The 19,509-nt window shown below is 35.8% G+C and overlaps 1 protein-coding gene across 2 annotated transcripts in view; it reads left to right on the plus strand.

Annotated features, from left to right (window-relative positions):
* TAOK3 (TAO kinase 3) overlaps positions 1-19,509 on the plus strand; it is a 188,499-nt gene that overhangs the window by 123,447 nt on the left and 45,543 nt on the right. For both annotated transcript variants that reach the window (XM_082640815.1, XM_082640814.1), the window contains 3 exons: positions 841-932; positions 11,882-11,975; positions 13,062-13,143. In XM_082640815.1, coding sequence (XP_082496941.1) covers positions 841-932; positions 11,882-11,975; positions 13,062-13,143 — 268 coding nt within the window. The remainder of the gene's footprint in view (positions 1-840; positions 933-11,881; positions 11,976-13,061; positions 13,144-19,509) is intronic.

Here is a 19,509-nt window from a genome sequence, read left to right on the forward strand (position 1 = left end):
TCTGTAGCCAATGAGCATAAATTTTACCTTTCAATGAAAGAAATCCAGATTCTTGTTTCTGTTGAATTCTCTGATACTTTACCTCACTTGTCATTCTGACTTAAAGTTTCACCCCATTCTATTCAAGACTCCTTTCCTTCCTTTCATAGATACATTGGAATTTCATTGTACCTTGGAGAATGACTTATACCCCTGGAAAATTACTTGCCTACTAAAAAAAATCAGCTACTATTTGAATATTTTTCCACTATCATCAAATAGCATCTATTAAGCAACTACTTACATACACTAATAGAGAACAAAGCATATTAAACTATATGGCCCTTACCCTCCTAATGAAAATCCATTACGGACAAACAAAATAATAGCCATTATTATAGCCAGTTTAGTTGTTTTTTAACTTGTAACATCTTTGAAATAACTGAATATATTGCTTTATGTAATTGCATGCAGTATTCTTCATGTTGTTTAAAGTAGTTTATTTAAGTGTTTCATACATATTAATCCTTTACCAATCTCTCTGAGGTAGCTAATAAAATTCTCTCCATATTATGGATGAGGAAACTGATATACAGAAAGGTTAAGTAACTTAGCCAAGATCAAAGGATAGTAAATGGTGGAACCATGATCTGTTGAAAGTAATGTATTGTTTCATGTAAATCACTGAGTGTATTGTTTATATTTTGAATAGTGTTTTTTCAAATTATTTGTGTAAGAAAATTATAACTTTATCAGATAAAACTTAGAATATGCCCCAAAACAGCTCTTTTATTGAATCACTTTATCAGGTGAATTTTGTTTTTAATTTGCAACTTGAGTTTTGTACATTATGTTTGGCAGGATGGCTCCAGAGGTGATCTTAGCTATGGATGAAGGACAGTATGATGGGAAAGTTGATATTTGGTCACTTGGGATCACTTGTATTGAAATGGGTGAGTAAAGAGTTGTTTTCATTGTACTTTTGAGAATCACTCTGTATTATGATTGTTAATTCATTTATCCAGTGATTATTTAATGAGTTACTGCTATATGTGTGCTAGGCAATGTGAATTTACTATATTTTTTCTATGCTTTGGTATAACATCATAAGATTGCTTTTCTCTGCTATATTAAGTTAAGAAAAAGAGTTTTGAGCAGATATGGCAGCTAACAAATGTAAGAATGTACAATAGTTAGAATTAATATTTGAAAAATATCCATTCTCCATACCATGAGTGATGATATATGTCCTTCATAGTAATATTCATTACTTAATTTACATTCCTATTTGTATAAGGGAAATCTGGAAAAGTAATAGCAGGCTTATCAAAGATTGGATTCTAAAAAGTAATAGCAAAAGTAATAGTAGGCTTATTAAAGATTGGACTCTAAAAACTGACCTGGGACTTCCCTGGTGGCTCAGTGGTTAAGAATCCACCTGCCAATTCAGGGGACACGGGTTCGAGCCCTGGTCTGGGAAGATCCCACATGCCGCGGAGCAACTAAGCCCATGCGCCACAACTACTGAGCCTGCGGTGTTAGAGCCCGCCAGCCACAACTACTGAAGCCCGTGCTCCACAACAAAGAGAAGCCACCGACCGCAATGAGAAGCCCGCGCACTGCAACGAAGAGTAGCCCTGCTCGCGGCAACTAGAGAAAGCTCGTGCAGCAACGAAGACCCAACAGAGCCAAAAATAAAATGAATAAAAACTGACCTATATAGAGAGCAACCCCAGAGAAAACTTCATATTAGGGGATACTCCCAGCTTTAAAGTTGTCCTCCAAATATTGTTGCAGTTATCTAAAACTGTCTAACATACCACAGAATCTCAATCCTCTGGTTGCATATTTTGAACTTTAGTATAACTTAAAGTTACCGTTATCCAGCGGTATACTGGTGATTTTAACCAATGACCCCCTTGGGGGGTGAGGGGAAGCATTTTGTAGCATTTGCCAGATTCTGTGGTGTAAGTATCCCCACCATAGCCAATTTCACGTTATCAGTTTGAATCACTAAATGTGGAGTTGGAGAAAGGTATGCACAGCTAACCTTCCAAAGCCAGTGTGAGCTGGCTCCCAAGCACAATAGTGCCTTTATTTAGATTTTTTATTCAAAATTTATATAAATGTGTCTAGTTTTTTAAAAATCCATTTAAAAAATTTCTTTGTCGAGCTTTAAAATTTGTTTAATTTCTGCTATATTGTTTAATATAGGGTTTTTTTGTTTAATTTCTTCTATATTGTTATCCGAATTTGTCCTAAGGATTTCTAAGTTCACTTTGATTCTCAGAGTATAGTTTTCTCTTTCCCTACAATGTTTGGCCTACAGAGATGACTTGGGATATGTTTGTATTGCATTTCCGGTTGCTTCATTGACCTCTTCCAACAAAGAAACATATGATAAAGATACACAATTTGTCTTTTTTTTTAATACTAAAGAGATGTTAGTGAAGAAAAAAAAACAATTCAAGCAGGAAACAGAATATTTACTTAATTTTTTAAAATAAGTAACATTCATGTGTTTTGTAAATCAAAAAATATAAAAAGATAGGCAGTGAAAGGACTTCTTCTACCCCTGGCCCTATTCATACAATTCCTTCCCCACCCCTGTGAACACACAAAGGGAACCTCTGTTATTAATTTCTTATATATCCTTCCAGAGATTCTTTACAAATATGTATATTTTTATATATATTATATATGTGTATGTATGTATATATGTATTTATTTATTTTGTGTGTGTGTGTGTGTGTGTGTATTTATAATATATAACCTTCCATATCCACGGCTTCCATATCCATGGATTCAACCAACTGCACATCGAAAATATTTGGGAAAAAAAAAATTCTGGAAAGTTCCACAAAGCAAAACTTGCATTTGCCATTCTTTGGGCAGCTATTTACATTGTATTTACAACTATTTACATGGCATTTACATTGTATCAGGTATTATAAGTAATCTAGAGGTGATGATGTGGGAGGATATGATTAGGTTATATGCAAAAACTATGGCATTTTATATAAGGTACTTAAGCATCCACAAATTTTGTATTCTGGGGCAGGCTGGGGCAATCCTGGAACCAGTCCCCAACAGTTACTGAGGGATGACTCTAGAAATATGTATATATGCTTACTATATTACCTTTTACCCCTAAATTAACATATACAATTGGTTCTATACTTTGATTTTTCACTTAATACCATCTTGGAGCACTGTTTTATATTAGTAACTTAGACACTTTTTCATTTTTTTACTGGCATTATGTTATTCCATTATATGGATATATCATAGTTTATTTGACTGGTCCTCTATTAATGGATATTGAGGTGGTAGATTTCTTTTTTAGTTTCTGATATTGTGTTATTCTCTGTTTCATACAGAAAAAATTCATCTTATTAACACTGATTTCGGGGGGCACTCCGCAGAAATATTCACATACTTTAAAAAGGATTCATGACAAACTTCCAGAAATATTTTGTAGAATTTGACAAGGTAGCCCTAAAATTCATAGGGCCAAAACCAGTCAAAACAATTCTGAAGAAACAATTTGGACAGAAGAGTCACTATACCACAATCCAAACTATAATAATTAAATCAATATGGTCAATAGAACAGACTAGAATACCTAGAAACAGACTCACCTATAAGTCAGATTTTGGTATAAGAGAAAAAAGACATTAAAGATCAGTGGTGAGGGGCTTCCCTGGTGGCGCAGTGGCTGAGTCCGCCTGCCGATGCAGGGGACACGGGTTCGTGCCCCAGTCCGGGAAGATCCCACATGCCGCGGAGCAGCTGGGCCCATGAGCCATGGCTGCTGAGCCTACGCATCCGGAGCCTGTGCTCCGCAACGGGAGAGGCCATGACAGTGAGGGGCCCGCGTACCATAAAAAAAATAATAATAATAAATAAATAAAGATCAGTGGTGAAAGGATGGCCTCTTTGATTAATAATATGAGACAATTTGTTAATTATATGATAAAAGCCAAAATTAAATTTCTAGCAAATGCCATACACGAAAATAAATTCCAGATTTTAGTTAAATACTCAAAAGTAAAATTTTAAAACTTTTAGGAAAAGATCCTTTATGCCTCAGTTTCCTTACCTATAATATAGAGATAACAATCCCATGAAGTAGGTGCTATTATAATGAAGATTAAAGAATTAATGAATATAAAGTACTTAAAACCTGGCCTGGCATGTAATAAGCACTATGTAAGTATAATTAATATTATATTATCCTAGGAGTATACCTTTATGGGTATAGGGAAGAATTTTTCTAAACAATTTTTAAAAAATAATGACAAATATGATAACTTTTAGTACTTTAAAATATAAAGCTATATAAAACACAAAAATTAAAAGGTAAGCATAGACTGATAGAAAGTAATTGAAACATATCTACCCAACAGAGTATTGGCCCAGAATTTATAAAGAACTCTCACAATTTCTTTACCAAAAAGAAAAAGATAAACAGCCAGTAGAAAAATGGGCATGAATATGATCAAGCAATTAACATTGAAAAGAAGACCTAAATGGACAACAAACATCAGAAGATACTCTGCATCTTTAGTAATCAGGGAAATGCAAGTTAAAACTATTTCACATCAGACTGGTAAAATTTTTTTAAAGTCGAAGGTTAATAAATTTGGAGAAGCTGCTAAAGAAACAGGAACTCTCATACACTATTGATAAGAATGTAAATTGGTATAAACATTTTGGAGGGCAAGTTGGCAGCATCTGGTAATAGGAATGTCAATTGGTATAACCACTTTGGAGGGCAAGTTGGCAGCATCTGGTAAGGATGATGAGGAGTGTCAGTGACTCAACATTTCACTTCTAAGTATACACTTTAGAAATTTTATGCATGTACACTGGAACATGTGTGAGGCTGCAACCTTGTTTGTAGAAGCAAGAAATGGTGGAAACAACCAAATTCTTATGATGAGCTGGATCTACATGTATCATCATGGATAAATCTCAAATCATAACATTGAATAGTTAATGAACAAAGTCACTGAAGTTTAGGTACAGTACGATGCCAATTATGAAAGCTTTATAAACAATTTTATATATTATTTATGAGCATATATAATAATAAAACATAACATAGATGTAAGAGATACCATCTCAGAATAGTAAACTCTGGAGGGCAGAAGAGGAATAGTTATATCTTACCTTTTTTTTAGAAGAAAATATCTGAAACAAATATGACCAAATAATGCTAAATCTAAGCAGTAGGTTTCTGTTATAATACTATGCAAATTTTTATGTATTTCAAATATCAAATAATTTAACGTTTTTAAATTAGAAATAAATGTACATTCCTTTGGTTTGAAAAAAAAAAAAAACTATTCTCTGTGTAGCATGGAGTTAGCAATTAGACACCCTGGATTTGAATCTTGGCTTTACCAGCACTTAGCTGGCAGGACAGTCAAGTGTGGCTGCACATAACACCAGCAGGCATTCTCATAGTCTAGGATGTGAATGACACCTTCTGGGGTTGTGTAACGTGTTGATTCTGACGATGAGAACTTGGACAATTTTCTAAAATTGTCCCTAAGCCTCAGTTTTCTCATCTAAATGAAAATAACAATACATATATCATAGGTATTGTCGGACTTCAATGAGATTACATATGTAAAGTGTTTAACATAGTGCTTGGCATATATCAATGCTCAAAACAGCTGATTGCATTCGTATGTAGGATTATTCCTATTTTTGTCATTTATATTCTAAAGTGAACCAAAATTTTACTTGTAACACTGCAATTATAATAGCAACTCCTCAGTTACAACTATTTAAAGGGATGTCCCCCGAGTTGAACCTTACAACTAATTAGTGCCCACCCATTGTTTCAGCAAGTTATTTTCTTACCAAAATCTTTCTAAAATATAACATGGATTCTGCCCTTTCCAACCTAATTAAATAGAGCAAACAACACACACCCTTTTATGATGATTCAGGATTGTCATCGCATCAGTTTTTGTACTATGTAGATGTAGTAATGACTGGAGTTTCAAACAGCAGTCAACATTGGCAAAATAGGTGCAGATCCCAGGAGGTACCTTAGTATTTCCTCTCTTGAGACAGGAGAGGAAATGTGCTTAATTTCTGATTTTATCATTTTATAAAAAGGAATTGAAATATATATACCAACATGCTCTCTATATCAGCCTAACTTTGATTACCTTTTATAAAATGATTTACTGAATCAAAGAACAGAGTAGCCTTCTCCCAAATTGTCTTATCCTCCACAACAGCTAGTCCTTCAAATTGATAGATGATAGTATTAAATTATGCCTAAGAGCACAGACTCTATAGTCAGATAAACTTGAGTTCTAATTCCAGCTCTGCCATTTTTTAGTTGTATGACTTTGGTCAAGTTATTTTAACTGTCTATGAAATTTGCATAGTAAGATCCCCTACCTTATGGGGATTGTCTGGATTAAATGAAAATGTGGACGTAAAGTGCTTATTATTATATCTGGTGTATAGTATGTGTTCAGTAAATGTTAGGCATCATCAGCACAATCCTAGTATATATCATATCTCATCAAATTTTTAATTTACATTTTAACATCTCTTTAAACTGGGGGGTATTTTACAGGCAACAGCATTTTATGATTATAATTGGCAGCATTTTGTTCTAAGTTATACATAAAATAGTGATACATCTTAAATTGCGATTCATCTTATTGTCAATGACATCTTAGATTCAGAGAAAGATGGTAGTACATGCTCAGTTAATATTCATAAAATAAAATTGTTACCAAGGACATTTAAATTCTCAGCAATTATTCAAACTTTATTACACTGGTAATGTAATAAACCATACAAGTACCTCTTTGACAGCTTTACTATACATCTCTATTTCCTTGGCATTAATCTTGTTAATGGACACATAAAAGAAGGGTATTTTTTTTACATGAAAGATGATTAAACTGCTGCATATATAAACCTAAGCAATGATTTTTCTAAGTTTTCTGTATGTTTCAGGTTTAATGAAATTCCAGGTACAGACAGTATACTTTAAATTTTACTTTTAATGTTGAAATTACAGTGAAAGTTGTGGATAGGGCCTGAATAATGTGTTGTCCCCTTTCCTTATGATATCTTTTCTATAACAGTGTATATATATATTTTAAACATCTTTATTGGAGTATAATTGCTTTACAAGAGTGTGTTAGTTTCTGCTTTATAACAAAGTGACTCAGTTATACATATACATATGTTCCCATATCTCTTCCCTCTTGCGTCTCCCTTCTCCCACCCTCCCTATCCCACCCCTCTAGGTGGTCACAAAGCACTGAGCTGATCTCCCTGTGCTATGCAGCTGCTTCCCACTAGCTATCTATTTTACGTTTGCTAGTGTATATATGTCCATGCCACTCTCTCACTTCATCCCAGTTTACCCTTCCCCCTCCCCGTGTCCTCAAGTCCATTCTCTACATCTGCATCTCTATTCCTGTCCTGCCCCTAGGTTCTTCAGAACCTTTTTTTTTTTTTTAGATTCCATATATATGTTATAACAGTGTATATTTTTTAAAAGCCCCTAATCTGTACATTGAATCACTGAGGTGTCATCAGAAAGCAGGAAGATGATAATGCTGCTGGCACTCTCTCTCTTTCCTGGATCAAACTCCAAGGTCCCTAAGCAGTTAAACCTGCTTTACAAATTATCTTTTGGTAAATTGATCTTCCACTGAAAAACCTAGGTAAATTCATGCATCCTTGGAAGCTTCTTGGACACTGAAATTGTCCAGTCACCAGATATTTTATTTTTTGAGATTATTTCAAGAGAAGTTAATCTGACACTCTTCTGTTTAAGCTATAGACCCTTAGTTCACCAGCACAGACCATGGTAGAAGCTGGCAAATGGTTCATCAGCATTGACAGGGAATTGACTGTGTTCAGAAATGCATTCTCCAAGGGAAAAATAGAAAAAAACATAAAAAACATAAATGTTATTTCGTAGTTTCTCTGCCTGGAATTTTCTTCTTCCACATTATTATTGCCACTCACTGTTTGTGTTAATAAATGAATGTTGTGATGGCTGTTGAGGGGACAGGGGTATATTTAGTCTTATAAAGCTGCTTCTTCCTTTTTTTTTTCATATTGAAATACCAGTACTATCTATTATAAAATGCACAGAATAATTGAAGAGGCACTGAGGTCTAGTGAAAAGACAAGTCTTGGAGTCTTACAGGACTGGGTTGAAATCCCAATTTAGCCACTTACTGTGTGGCTTGGTTTCATTATTTAGACTAGCTTACCCCAGCTCCTTCTGTTGGGAAATTGAAGTAATAATGCTTATCTTGCCAAGCTGTTGTGAGAATTATGAATAACATACCACATGTAACATACCTAAAGTGAATGCCTGACATGTAATAGGAACTCAATAAGTGGTAGCAATTATTATTATCATTAATTATTACGGTTGTCAACCATATTTGTTCATAAGAAATCTGCCTTTTCATGAAGTGTTTATCCAAAGATGGGGTACTCTCTGATCTTCTTTATTAAAATAAAGCTCAGTCTAGCTGCTCTAATTTAGCATGAGCTTCACCAAGCAGAGCAGTGTCCAAAGGCTTCTCTGAACCTTGATCTCATAAAACATACATGAAGCATTCAGAAAAACTTGATCATTATCTTTAAATTAAGTAAATCACTGGTTTTTTTCTTTTAATTTAGTTAATTCAGCTTTTTTATGCTTTCACCTTTTTCCTTTCTTTGGATGTAAAATGGCTTACATATCACAAGGTAGCTTCAAAGCACTTCCGGTTCCTGTTCTGTTGCTTATCTAGAAGCTTCTATGCAGAGTATTATATTCTACAGTAAAGGCTGACAAGCTTTCAGCTAAGGACCAGATAATAAGTGCTTTAGTCCTTTTAAGTCATATAATCTCTGTCATGACTACTCAACCCTGCTGTTGTAGCATGAAAGCAGCCATAGACAACACATTAATGAATGGACATGGCTGTGTTCCAATAAAACTTTACAAAAACAGGCTTCTAGGTGAATTTGGCTCACAGGCCATAGTTTCCCAACCCTTGCTCCATAGCATGCTGACTTAGCAATGAACCCTGTCACTATGGCTCAGAAGATTTATGTAGTACATCTAGCAAAGGACTTGAACACAGGTGAGGCCGCCTGAAACTGATATTTAGCGAATGCTTCTCAGACCGTAGAGCTGTGTACTATGTTTGGAATGCCTTTTTTCATGGGATTCTCTACTAGAGCTATTCCACCCATAGTGTGGCTGGCTGTCTTCCTGTCTTGTTCACAACAGAGTATCTGCCACTCACAGACCTCACATTCCTGCTCCAAATGCCTTACTGCCTTTCTTATTACTGTTGAATTGGATTTCGTTGTTGTTCCTTCATCCTCCCCTTTCTAAATTTCTATTTTCTTCTTTCTTTAGCTCCCCTTCCCTTCTGTTTCTCCTGTGCAATTTCGTGTTCTTCTAAGCAGCTCGAATTGTATACCTTTTGCCTATCCTCCTAATAGTGAATGAAGCCATCACATAGTACCTTGATGTAAGCCCCAAGACTTAGTCACTCCTCAGTCATTTTTTGTGACTTCTTGCTGCACAAAGATTCTGTGTTTGTTGACAGATTTTCTTCTTTGCCTTAATTTGCCTTACCTTCATTTACTTATCTAATAGGTATTTTGGGGCCACCCAAAATATATACCAGGTGCTGTGCTCAGCAGTGGGAATGCAAAGATGAGCGTAATAGACATTGTTCCTCATGAAGTTTAGCAAACAGAACATACATTAAGTAAAGAATTACATAAATAATTAGTTGTGGTTGTGATAGGTGGTAGAAAGTTAAAATATAATTTGCAATGACAGAATCTAATGGGACGCCTAGTCTTGAGAGGTCAGAGAAGCCTTCCCTGAGGAAATGATTGTACGCATATAATAAGCCTTGAATAAATATTTATTAAATTAATGCAGAAATGCAACTATATTTAAGGTGAAACCTGAAGGATTGGGAAGAGTTAACCAGGTAAAGTTTAGGCAACAAAAGTGAGAGGGGAGTCCAGACAGAGAAAGCAACATGTGTGAAAGGCTCTGAGCTTGGTTCTTTCAGTGAAGCAACAGATGCATGAGAAGAGGGGGGAAACATTGATTCTCAGAATGAAGTGCTGGAGGTAGCCAGGGTCATGTTAGGAAAGACCAGGAGACTATGTTTAAAGATCTAGACTTTGTCCTAAAAATCATGGGAATCCATTGATGGTAACATGATGAGTTCCTGCTTCCACATGGTTCCAATATTTGAAGTTGTCAGAAGGCCATGCTCTAGAAACTTTCTAGAATCTACCTCCTGAGAAATAAACCTGAGCCCTTTTTTTTTTCATCTTCCACATTTGAAACAGGTATAAAATTCCTTTGTCCACACTGCAGCTTTCAAATTTCCACTTGTTAACAGCTCATGTCCCTATAACAGTGGTATCCATTTGGTGAGTGTAAAGCATCTTGTTGAGAAGTTAATAAACAATATTTGTGGAATCAGAGACTGTCACATTTCAAAAGTATCAGAGATCATTTAGTCAAGACTATAAGGGGCCCCTCCAGAGTATCACTGATAAATAAGTATAGTTGCCTTCTGCTGGAACTCTGCTAATAACTTAAAGTTCACTGCTATCAACATTATTCATTGTGGGTTTTGGGGGGTTTTTGGGGTTTGCTTTGCTTTAGCACTCTGGCTTTTCACAAGTTCTTCCTTCTATGAGTAAAAATGTCTTCCCTGTTACTTTTTGTTCCCTGCCCTTAGTTCTTGTTATGTTTCTTAGAATTGCATAGAATACGCTGAATTCACCTTTTTAAAAGTGGTTAAGAGGAGAATCTTTACTTAAATACCAAGGTGCTCTGATGAAACCTGAGATCAGATTATGAATTTTAAAGTGGTACTATATAAAGAATCCATTAGGATAAACACGGTAGAATGAGACAGTGATTTATCTTCTGTGACATAATAACTAATAAACAGCATAAAATTAACTGTACTCAGAACTAGAACCTTGTTTCTTTCCTTTGGTCAACAAATGGAGCACCTAATATTTGAATAATATCTTACTACATATGCCAGAGAATAAATAAAAGAATAAGAGTATTAGGGTTATAAGATCTTGCTCTTAGAGCTTATGATTTCTTTTGAGAGAAAAGATTTGTATGTTTATATAAATGCAATAGGAGAGCACATGCCAAGTGAGCAGTCTACTAAAAGACAGCAATAGAAATTCCAAACATGAGATCATGGTGGGCTGGGATGGAGCAAATCTTCTACTAAGAAGTATCTGATTCACTGAGTTTCTCCTTAGAAGGGGGTGGACAAGACCTTGCTCCCATTTATCCTCCTTTTCCTACCTCCTTTTTACCCTCTACCCTGACTTATACCAGTTCATTGGCCTGGGTATGCCTTCAAATGGTGTTTATTGAATTGAATTACTTTATCTCCCATACTGTGTTCGTGATGTTTAAGATGTTCCATTCCATAATTAGCCCTTTTTTTCATTCTACTTCTCTGCTTTCTGAATTTTTTTCAATGAATACATATTTTTTATTTTAACTAAAACACACACACACGAAGATGTTCATACCTATTGTGGGAAAACAAAGTCCAGCCTTTTGAAGATACATGTGAAAAATAAGAAAAAAATTTTTTTACTCTCTTGAAGTGGGTTCTGTTAGGAGCTTTTCTGGTGTACTTTAAGATGACCAGCAGCTTCTTCTGAATGGCTATCCTGAGCGACCTTAAAGATTAAAATAAGTGGATTATGTGGCATGACGATAATAACGAGCTATTGATTTAGTGGCAAAGCTTTGCTCATAGTTCCTTATTTCTCCATCTGCCTGATGCCTTTCAAGAACTGCTTTATCGTGTTTCTTTTCTTTCAGCGGAACGGAAGCCCCCTCTTTTCAACATGAATGCAATGAGTGCCTTATATCACATTGCCCAGAACGACTCCCCCACATTACAATCTAAGGAATGGTAAGACTGAGCTGTTGCTTTAAATTTCTAAGAGAAATCACCATATGTATTTGGCACTTTCATTAAATTACACTTTAAATATCTGACCTAGAAAGCATTTCATTCCTTCATTGTATGTTGTGATAACTGACACTGATGCTTTATAAGCCCGAACTTTACACACACACACACACACACACACACACACACACACACACACACACACACACACACACACACACACACCCTATATTTCTACCCTCACTATGGCTTCTACTGTGTTCTTAATGTGTGTATGAATTGAAATTCTACCAGATACATGCCCTGCTACCTTCCTAACCAGCCTAGTCTCTTAAGTCATGATGGTTTTGTATCGATCACCTCAGTCTTATCACTTCCCAGCAAGGATAAATTACCCTCTCTGATGTCATTATTTTTCTAGTTGTCATTTTTTTTTCTTTACTATATGTATATTTAAATGTGTTGAGACAGAACATATATTATCTATTCAGAAGATATATTGTTCCTTGCTGAAACAAGGACATTATGAAATTATGACATTTTGCTAACTATTGGGGTCACAGAGTTATAGAAAAAGTGCAGTGTCAAAGAAGAGCAGACAAAATGGAATTTTCAAGAGAGAAATTGTTTTCATCCAGAAAGCATATTCCTAGGTTCTCTGTCCCTTATGCTTCAAGTTTTACTACCTGGTTATAGGTTGTGGGTGATGGAAGAGTTACCAACTGGTCATGAAGAATATAGGCTTAAGACTTATGAGAGTTGTTATCTTTGGAGAGAAAAATGTATATAAAACCGTTGTATATAAATATAGTATTTTTCATTCTATGATATAACAATTTGACCTTGCTTTTATAATAAGGTATGTATATATGTTGACTAACTTGAAACTGTCCACATTCATTATCCAAAAGAATTAATTTTAGATACCTTAAACTTGAAAATGGTTTGGTTCTCCTGACATTCCAAAGTATTTTAATAAAAATCTCCTAAAATATAAAAATTTCCCTTGGATGAAAATTATTTAAAGTGATCAGTATGTTCTACAGACCCTGATTTTATTTTCTTTCAATGTATTTGCACACACAGGACAGACTCCTTTAGGAGATTTGTTGATTACTGCTTGCAGAAAATGCCTCAGGAAAGGCCAACATCAGTGGAACTATTACGGGTAATTTTTCAAGTTTATATTTGAGGAGGGGGATTTAAAGTCATGTTGTAGTGGAATATAGTAAATCATTCCCGTGGCAGCTCATCATGACAAACTGAATTAGAACATACTGCCTTGTCATTTATCCAGAGATGGTAGCTAGGCACAGAAGTAGCAAGATATGTGCTATATGTTCCCTGCAGAAAGTCTTTCCCCCATCTTTTCCCCTTTTCTGTTTTCTCCCCCTTCTTTTTGCCTTGTGACAAAGAATATTTCTCCTTGCGTTGGTCATCATTGTGATGTTCCTGTGACTGATATCTGCATGAACTTTAATGCAATGTTTTCAGGACAGAGACTCAGTGGTTCAAATACCAACTCTGGGATTTCAGTTAGGTTGTTGTCAACTCATCAGGCAATGAAGATATGTGATAAACATATAAAACAGACATTTGCATAGCATTGCATCACACACGTTAACTGCATTCATCTGATTTAAACATAGCATTTTTGGGCTTCCCTGGTGGCACAGTGGTTGAGAGTCCGCCTGCCGATGCAGGGGACACGGGTTCGTGCCCCGGTCTGGGAAGATCCCACATGCCGCGGAGCGGCTGGGCCCATAAGCCATGGCCACTGAGCCTGCGCGTCCGGAGCTTGTGCTCCGCCACGAGAGAGGCCACAACAGTGAGGCCCGCGTACAGCAAAAAAAACAAAACAAAACAAAACAAAACATAGCATTTTTGAGCATCTCTTTTCATGTAACATTTTAGTATAGGCTTTATATACATAGGCAATGTGTTCCATTAATATCAGTGAAGTACGTGGGAGTCTTTTACAATATAAGTATCTTTTATTGGCCACAGAATAGTCCAGGTTATTTTAATCTTTTCTGTGTGTTTTTCAGCACTTTTTTGTTTGTTTTAAGAAAAACTCAGGATTGTATTGCCTAAATTTGTGAAGGTTAAAAATGTCAGCTGCCTTTATAATTGCACCTTGGCTAAGTCACAGATTCTTGGTTTACATTTTCTTTTTCTCAGAACTCTTATTCTGTTATTTTCTGGCTTTGAGTGTTCCTGAAGAAGTAGGTCTGAAGCTTACTAGTTTTTCTACCCAGAAGTAAGTTTTTTCTTCTTGTGAGTAACAGGCCACAACAATATGGTGACAGAAGCAACAAGGCAATGGACTCTACCTTATTCTCTTTTGGTGTAGAGCCATCACATGTTCTAGATGTGGACTACAGACAACAGAACACCAGGAACACAGATAACATGTTTATTACTTTGAAGTAGACAAAGATTTAAAAAGCAGGACACAAACAGCACTGCCCTAAAGAGAAAAAAATGATAAATTTGGGCTATAAATTAAGGAGAAAAAAAAAACCTCAAAGAAGAGATACTACAAGCATTCAAAGATGATATTTTAGGGCAACAGACAACAAAAGCATATAAAAAACAAATGGGCAGAGGTAAAGAAAGAAACGAAAGAGAAAATTTTAAATATAGATTAAGGGACTTCCCTGGTGGTCCAGTGGTTAAGACTTTGCGTTCCCAGTGCAGGGTGTCCAGGTTTGATCCCTGGTCAGGGAACTAGATCTTGCATGCCGCATCTAAGAGCCTGCATGCCACACTAAAAGATCCCACACACGGCAATGAAGATCCCACATGAGATCCCGCATGCCACAACAAAGACCCAGCACTGCCAAATAAGTATATTTTTAAATAAATAAATATAGATTAAAATCATACCATAAGCAACGAACTAATATAATAAACCGACCCATTTAGGGTGTTTCCAATGGTAGATAGTCTTAGGGAAATAAAATTAAATGCAAAAGAAAATTTTAAAAAGATGATTATAGAGAGCATGACACATGTGGGAGACAGAGGAGATATATATTCCAACCTATTATTCCTAAAGAAGAAAGCAAAACACATGGAACAGAAGATATTTAAAGATATACCTGAAGAAAACTTTTTTGGAAATAAATGTTTGGATCGTTATTTGATTTGATTTACTCTTTATTTGGTGGGCCAAATCAAGTGAGCCTACCATTTAGTCAACAATGTTTACTGATTGTCTATTGTGTGCCAAGCACTGTTCTAAGCACTGAAAATCATACAGTGATACAAAGAAAAAGATAGTTCCTTCCCTCCTGGAACTTATATTCTAATGAAAGAGTAAGAAAACAAACATGATTTGATATAATGTCAGAAAAATAAAGCAAGGACTGGGATAAAGAGTAGAACTTTACAAAGTTCTAAGGAAAAGAAAATGTAAACCAAGGATTTGTGACGCAGCTAAGGTGCTCTTCAATTTATAAAGGCAGCTGACATTTTCAAGCCTTTTCTTCTCTTAAAAGCTTCTTCTTAATTACTCAGTAGCAAAATCCAGCCAATCTATTGATGAAACAAAGAGCAAGAGAGAAAGAGAAAGGGACAGAGGGAAGAAGGAAGAAAGAGTGAATTAGGAACTGGGGAAACTTGTAAAAGGACTGGTGGTGAACATTAAATTTAAGTTTGCTCTCGGATATTTATTTATTTATTTATTACTTATTTATTTACTATTTATTTATTTAGCATCGTAAAGAGACTACATTCTTCATTTTGGATAGACAATACACATTTTAGAAGATAAAAAAAATAGTGGAAGGGAGAGAATGAAAAGTAAATATTCCCCTTCCAGGCCCTTCTCTAGAGTTAGCAACTGGTGTCACTAATTTTGTACACGTCCTTCTAGAGATATTCTACGTATATGGAGGTAAATATTCTTTTTTATTTTTGCAGCAGTGTTAGCAAACTATAAACGCTGGATTTTTTTTAACTTTATAGTGTGTTTTGAGTATTGTTCCATATTACTACATGAAGAACTATCTCATCCTCTCTAATGGCTCCATTATATACTCAAATGGACTATAGTTTTTATAACCAACTCATTTATGGTGTTTGCAGTCTTTTGCTATGACAAACTGTGCTGGAATGAATTAGAAGTGGAATTCCTAATCAAAGGGAATGTGAATTTTAAATTTAAATAAATATTGCCAATTTTCCACCAAAGAGGATGTCCCAATTTATGGTCCATTAACAAAATATGAGTACCAAAACTTTTTCAGCTTCTAGTCAGATCAGTGAAAAACTTTTCTCACTGTCATTTTAGTTTGTGTTTCTCATTGTGAATTAGACTGAGTATCTTTCATATGTTGACAAGCCACTTCTATTTCCTTTTCTATGAACCCTCTACGATCTTTGCCCATTTGTCTGTTGGGCTGTTGAGTTTTTTCCCTTATTAATTTGTAGTAGACCTTGCAAATATTTTCTTCTTATTTCTCTTTTGATAGTCTTTATTCTGAGCTTTTTTGGAGAGGTCATGCAGAAATTTGTTATAAGGAATTCAACTTTTTTTTTTTCTCCAGTTGGCTATCTTGCTGTTCCCAAATACTTTTAAATAATCCATCTTCTCGTCACATTTTCTTCGTGATGTTAAAATGTCACCTTCACATAGGATTAATTTAAATAGAGAACTACAGTAAAATCATTGCTGTGGTCAAAAAGCAGAATGTAAAACTTATAAACATTGACAGTGTAAAAATTGAAAATGTAAAAATAGTAATGTAACTAGAAAAAAGTAGGGGTAAGAAAGGAATGTAAATGTACTGATTTTCCTGCTTTTCAGGGTAGATGGTCAATAAATTCTTAAATTGAAAATCTTTTTCTTCCCTTAACTTTAGAGGACACTTTAGGAACTGGTAACTCTTGGTGAAGAAATTATAACTAATGTTAAGCAATTATTTTACTTCAGATGCTTCTAATTCTATTAAACTCAAATACACCTAAATTTAATAGATTATTCTTTAAATTACCATGCGTAATAAGTTTCTCATGTAAAATTATTTCTGGGTATCCATCATTCTGAGAGAGTAAGAGAGAGAGGGGGAGGGAGAGTGTCTAAAATGTTATTTCATGACTTAATATTTATTTTTGGATGGTGGAATTTTGAGTGATAGACTTTCTTTTATGCATTTCCCTATTACTTAAATGTTCAAAGTAAACATATTTCCAAGAACAAAGAAAGCATTCTTTGAAAATGATCTGAGAACCTTTTAACTGTATGGGTTTAGAGAACAGTGAGGAGATGGGATTGCAGGCAGAGAGAACGAGAGCGAAGACATGCAGGTGTGAAATGCACGGCAGGAGGCAAGAATGATTTAGACGTATGCGTGGGAAGGAGGAGAAGGAGTGACTAGATTGGAACCTGGAAATTCAAGCAGGAACCCCCTGTAAAGGGTCAGACTTTACGATGGAGGCAGTGAGATGTGTTTAAGACATTGAGCATATCAGTTTTAAAATACTTAAACAAGTAAGGGTTTAATTACCTCACGCAACAAGAAGTCCAGGACATTGGGAAAGCAGTCCAGTGATGTAAGCAGCTCAACAGCTCCTCCTATCTCCCTACTTTACCATCCTTAGTATGTGGCTTTTGTCTTCTTGGTCACAAAATGACTCCCCATCTCCAGGACTCAGTTTTGTTTTGTTTTTTTTGTTTTTGTTTTTGTTTGTTTTTTTTTTTTTGCTGTACGCAGGCCTCTCACTGTTGTGGCCTCTCCCGTTGCAGAGCACAGGCTCCGGACGCGCAGGCTCAGCGGCCATGGCTCACGGGCCCAGCCGCTCCGCGGCATGTGGGATCTTCCCGGACCGGGGCACGAACCCGTGTCCCCTGCATCGGCAGGCGGGCTCTCAACCACTGCGCCACCAGGGAAGCCCAGGACTCAGTTTTATTCCTGGCGAGAGAAGGGCAGGGCAAAGAGCAGAACAAACGCCTTCTTTTCTTGTGTCTTGCTTTTTATTCTGGAAAACAAAGCCTTCCTCTGGGGCTTCTGCCTATATCTCATTGGCCAGAACTATTGGTCATGCTATTAACTGCACAGAAGGGTGGAGTCCAACTCTTTTACTTTCTACTGCTTACAAGAAAGGAAGGTGAGGAAAAGAGGTTGGAATGGAGGATAAATGGGCCACAGTGTCGTCACAACAAATGATATGGTCAAATAAGTGGTAGAACACCAGAAAACAAACCCCCAGATAAAGAAACCTGGGTTGCAGCTCTAGCTCTTCCACTGTTTAGCTGTGTAAATCACTTAACCTCTCTGGGCCTAAATTTCCTCACCTTGGAAATAAAAGGATTTCTAAGAGCTACTCCTGCTCTAAAATTCAGTATCCTAGGTTATAGCTTGAAGTTTACTAAAAACTGATTTGCTCTTATCTAATTGCAAGCACTAGAGTAGCAAAATAATTTACTTTCTCCCTTTCGTTCTCCTCTTGAAATATGCAGGCTACACTTCCTTCTGGGAATGGTGTTTCATTTTCAGAAAGGACTCTTTGCATAGGAAGAGATATTTTATAAAAACGGGAGCAAAAGCCACAATTCCCCAGACAGCAAAGTCAGGGTGAAGAACCACAAGACATACAGATCTTTTTCTCACAGTGGGCCTGCTCCTCTTTTATATCTGTTTAACTTATAAAGAAATTAAATCTATTCCATCATCTCAGGCTACCACATTACATCTCATTTTCCCAATATCTTCAAATTATAATTTCACATAAGTCAATTTTCCACATAACTGAAACTTTTCCTTTAAAAAACAAAATTCCCTCCTACTTTTGATCATTTTCTCTGGTAATCTTGTCAAAATATATGATGTGCTTCTCTGCCTTCTTGAAGAAAGCGTAATGAATATAATTTCACTTCTTGATGGCTCAGAAACAATAGCATTTCGTGAAGTCTTGTAGTATAAAAGGACTGTATGAAGAGCATTTGCCCCTTTGCAAACTAGCCCACAAACCTTGGTTCATTCTTATTTGGTTGGTTGGTTGGTGTGTTAATCATGGAATTTCCCTCTCTCTACTGTCAGGCAGTCAGAGAACTTTCAAAGGACTGTTCTTCCGCAACAAGTAACTCTCTAACAGTTCTCAGTCCTTTATTCTCCCACTTTTGTTCCCTCTTTCTAAACTGCTGTAGACTGAGAAACCAGGAAACCAGAATATATGTTAGAGATCGTTGATAATATTGAAAGTGAAGCCCGTTTATACCAAGAAAAACTTAAGGACTTTGGGGCGGATATTTTTACTTCTCAGAGACCCTTTTCCCTTATTTCTGGTTATACAGCTCTGTAAAGAGAAGATAAAGTTGCCAGAATTCTGACTTCTGGATATATGGAATAGCTGCCATATTTTCAAGCATACACTATATATGACCACAGAAATAGAAAACAAAATATACACAAGTCTGTTTTTAAAAGGGTAGCATAGGGTGGGGAAGAGGATTGAAGCAGATTATAACAAGAATATTCTATACTCTGCATTCTTTTGCTTATTATGTAGTTTCAGATTTGAAAGTCAC

Source organism: Mesoplodon mirus, assembly GCF_964341445.2.
Source record: "Mesoplodon mirus genome assembly, chromosome: 13".
In the NCBI taxonomy this organism is placed as follows: Eukaryota; Metazoa; Chordata; class Mammalia; order Artiodactyla; family Ziphiidae; genus Mesoplodon; species Mesoplodon mirus.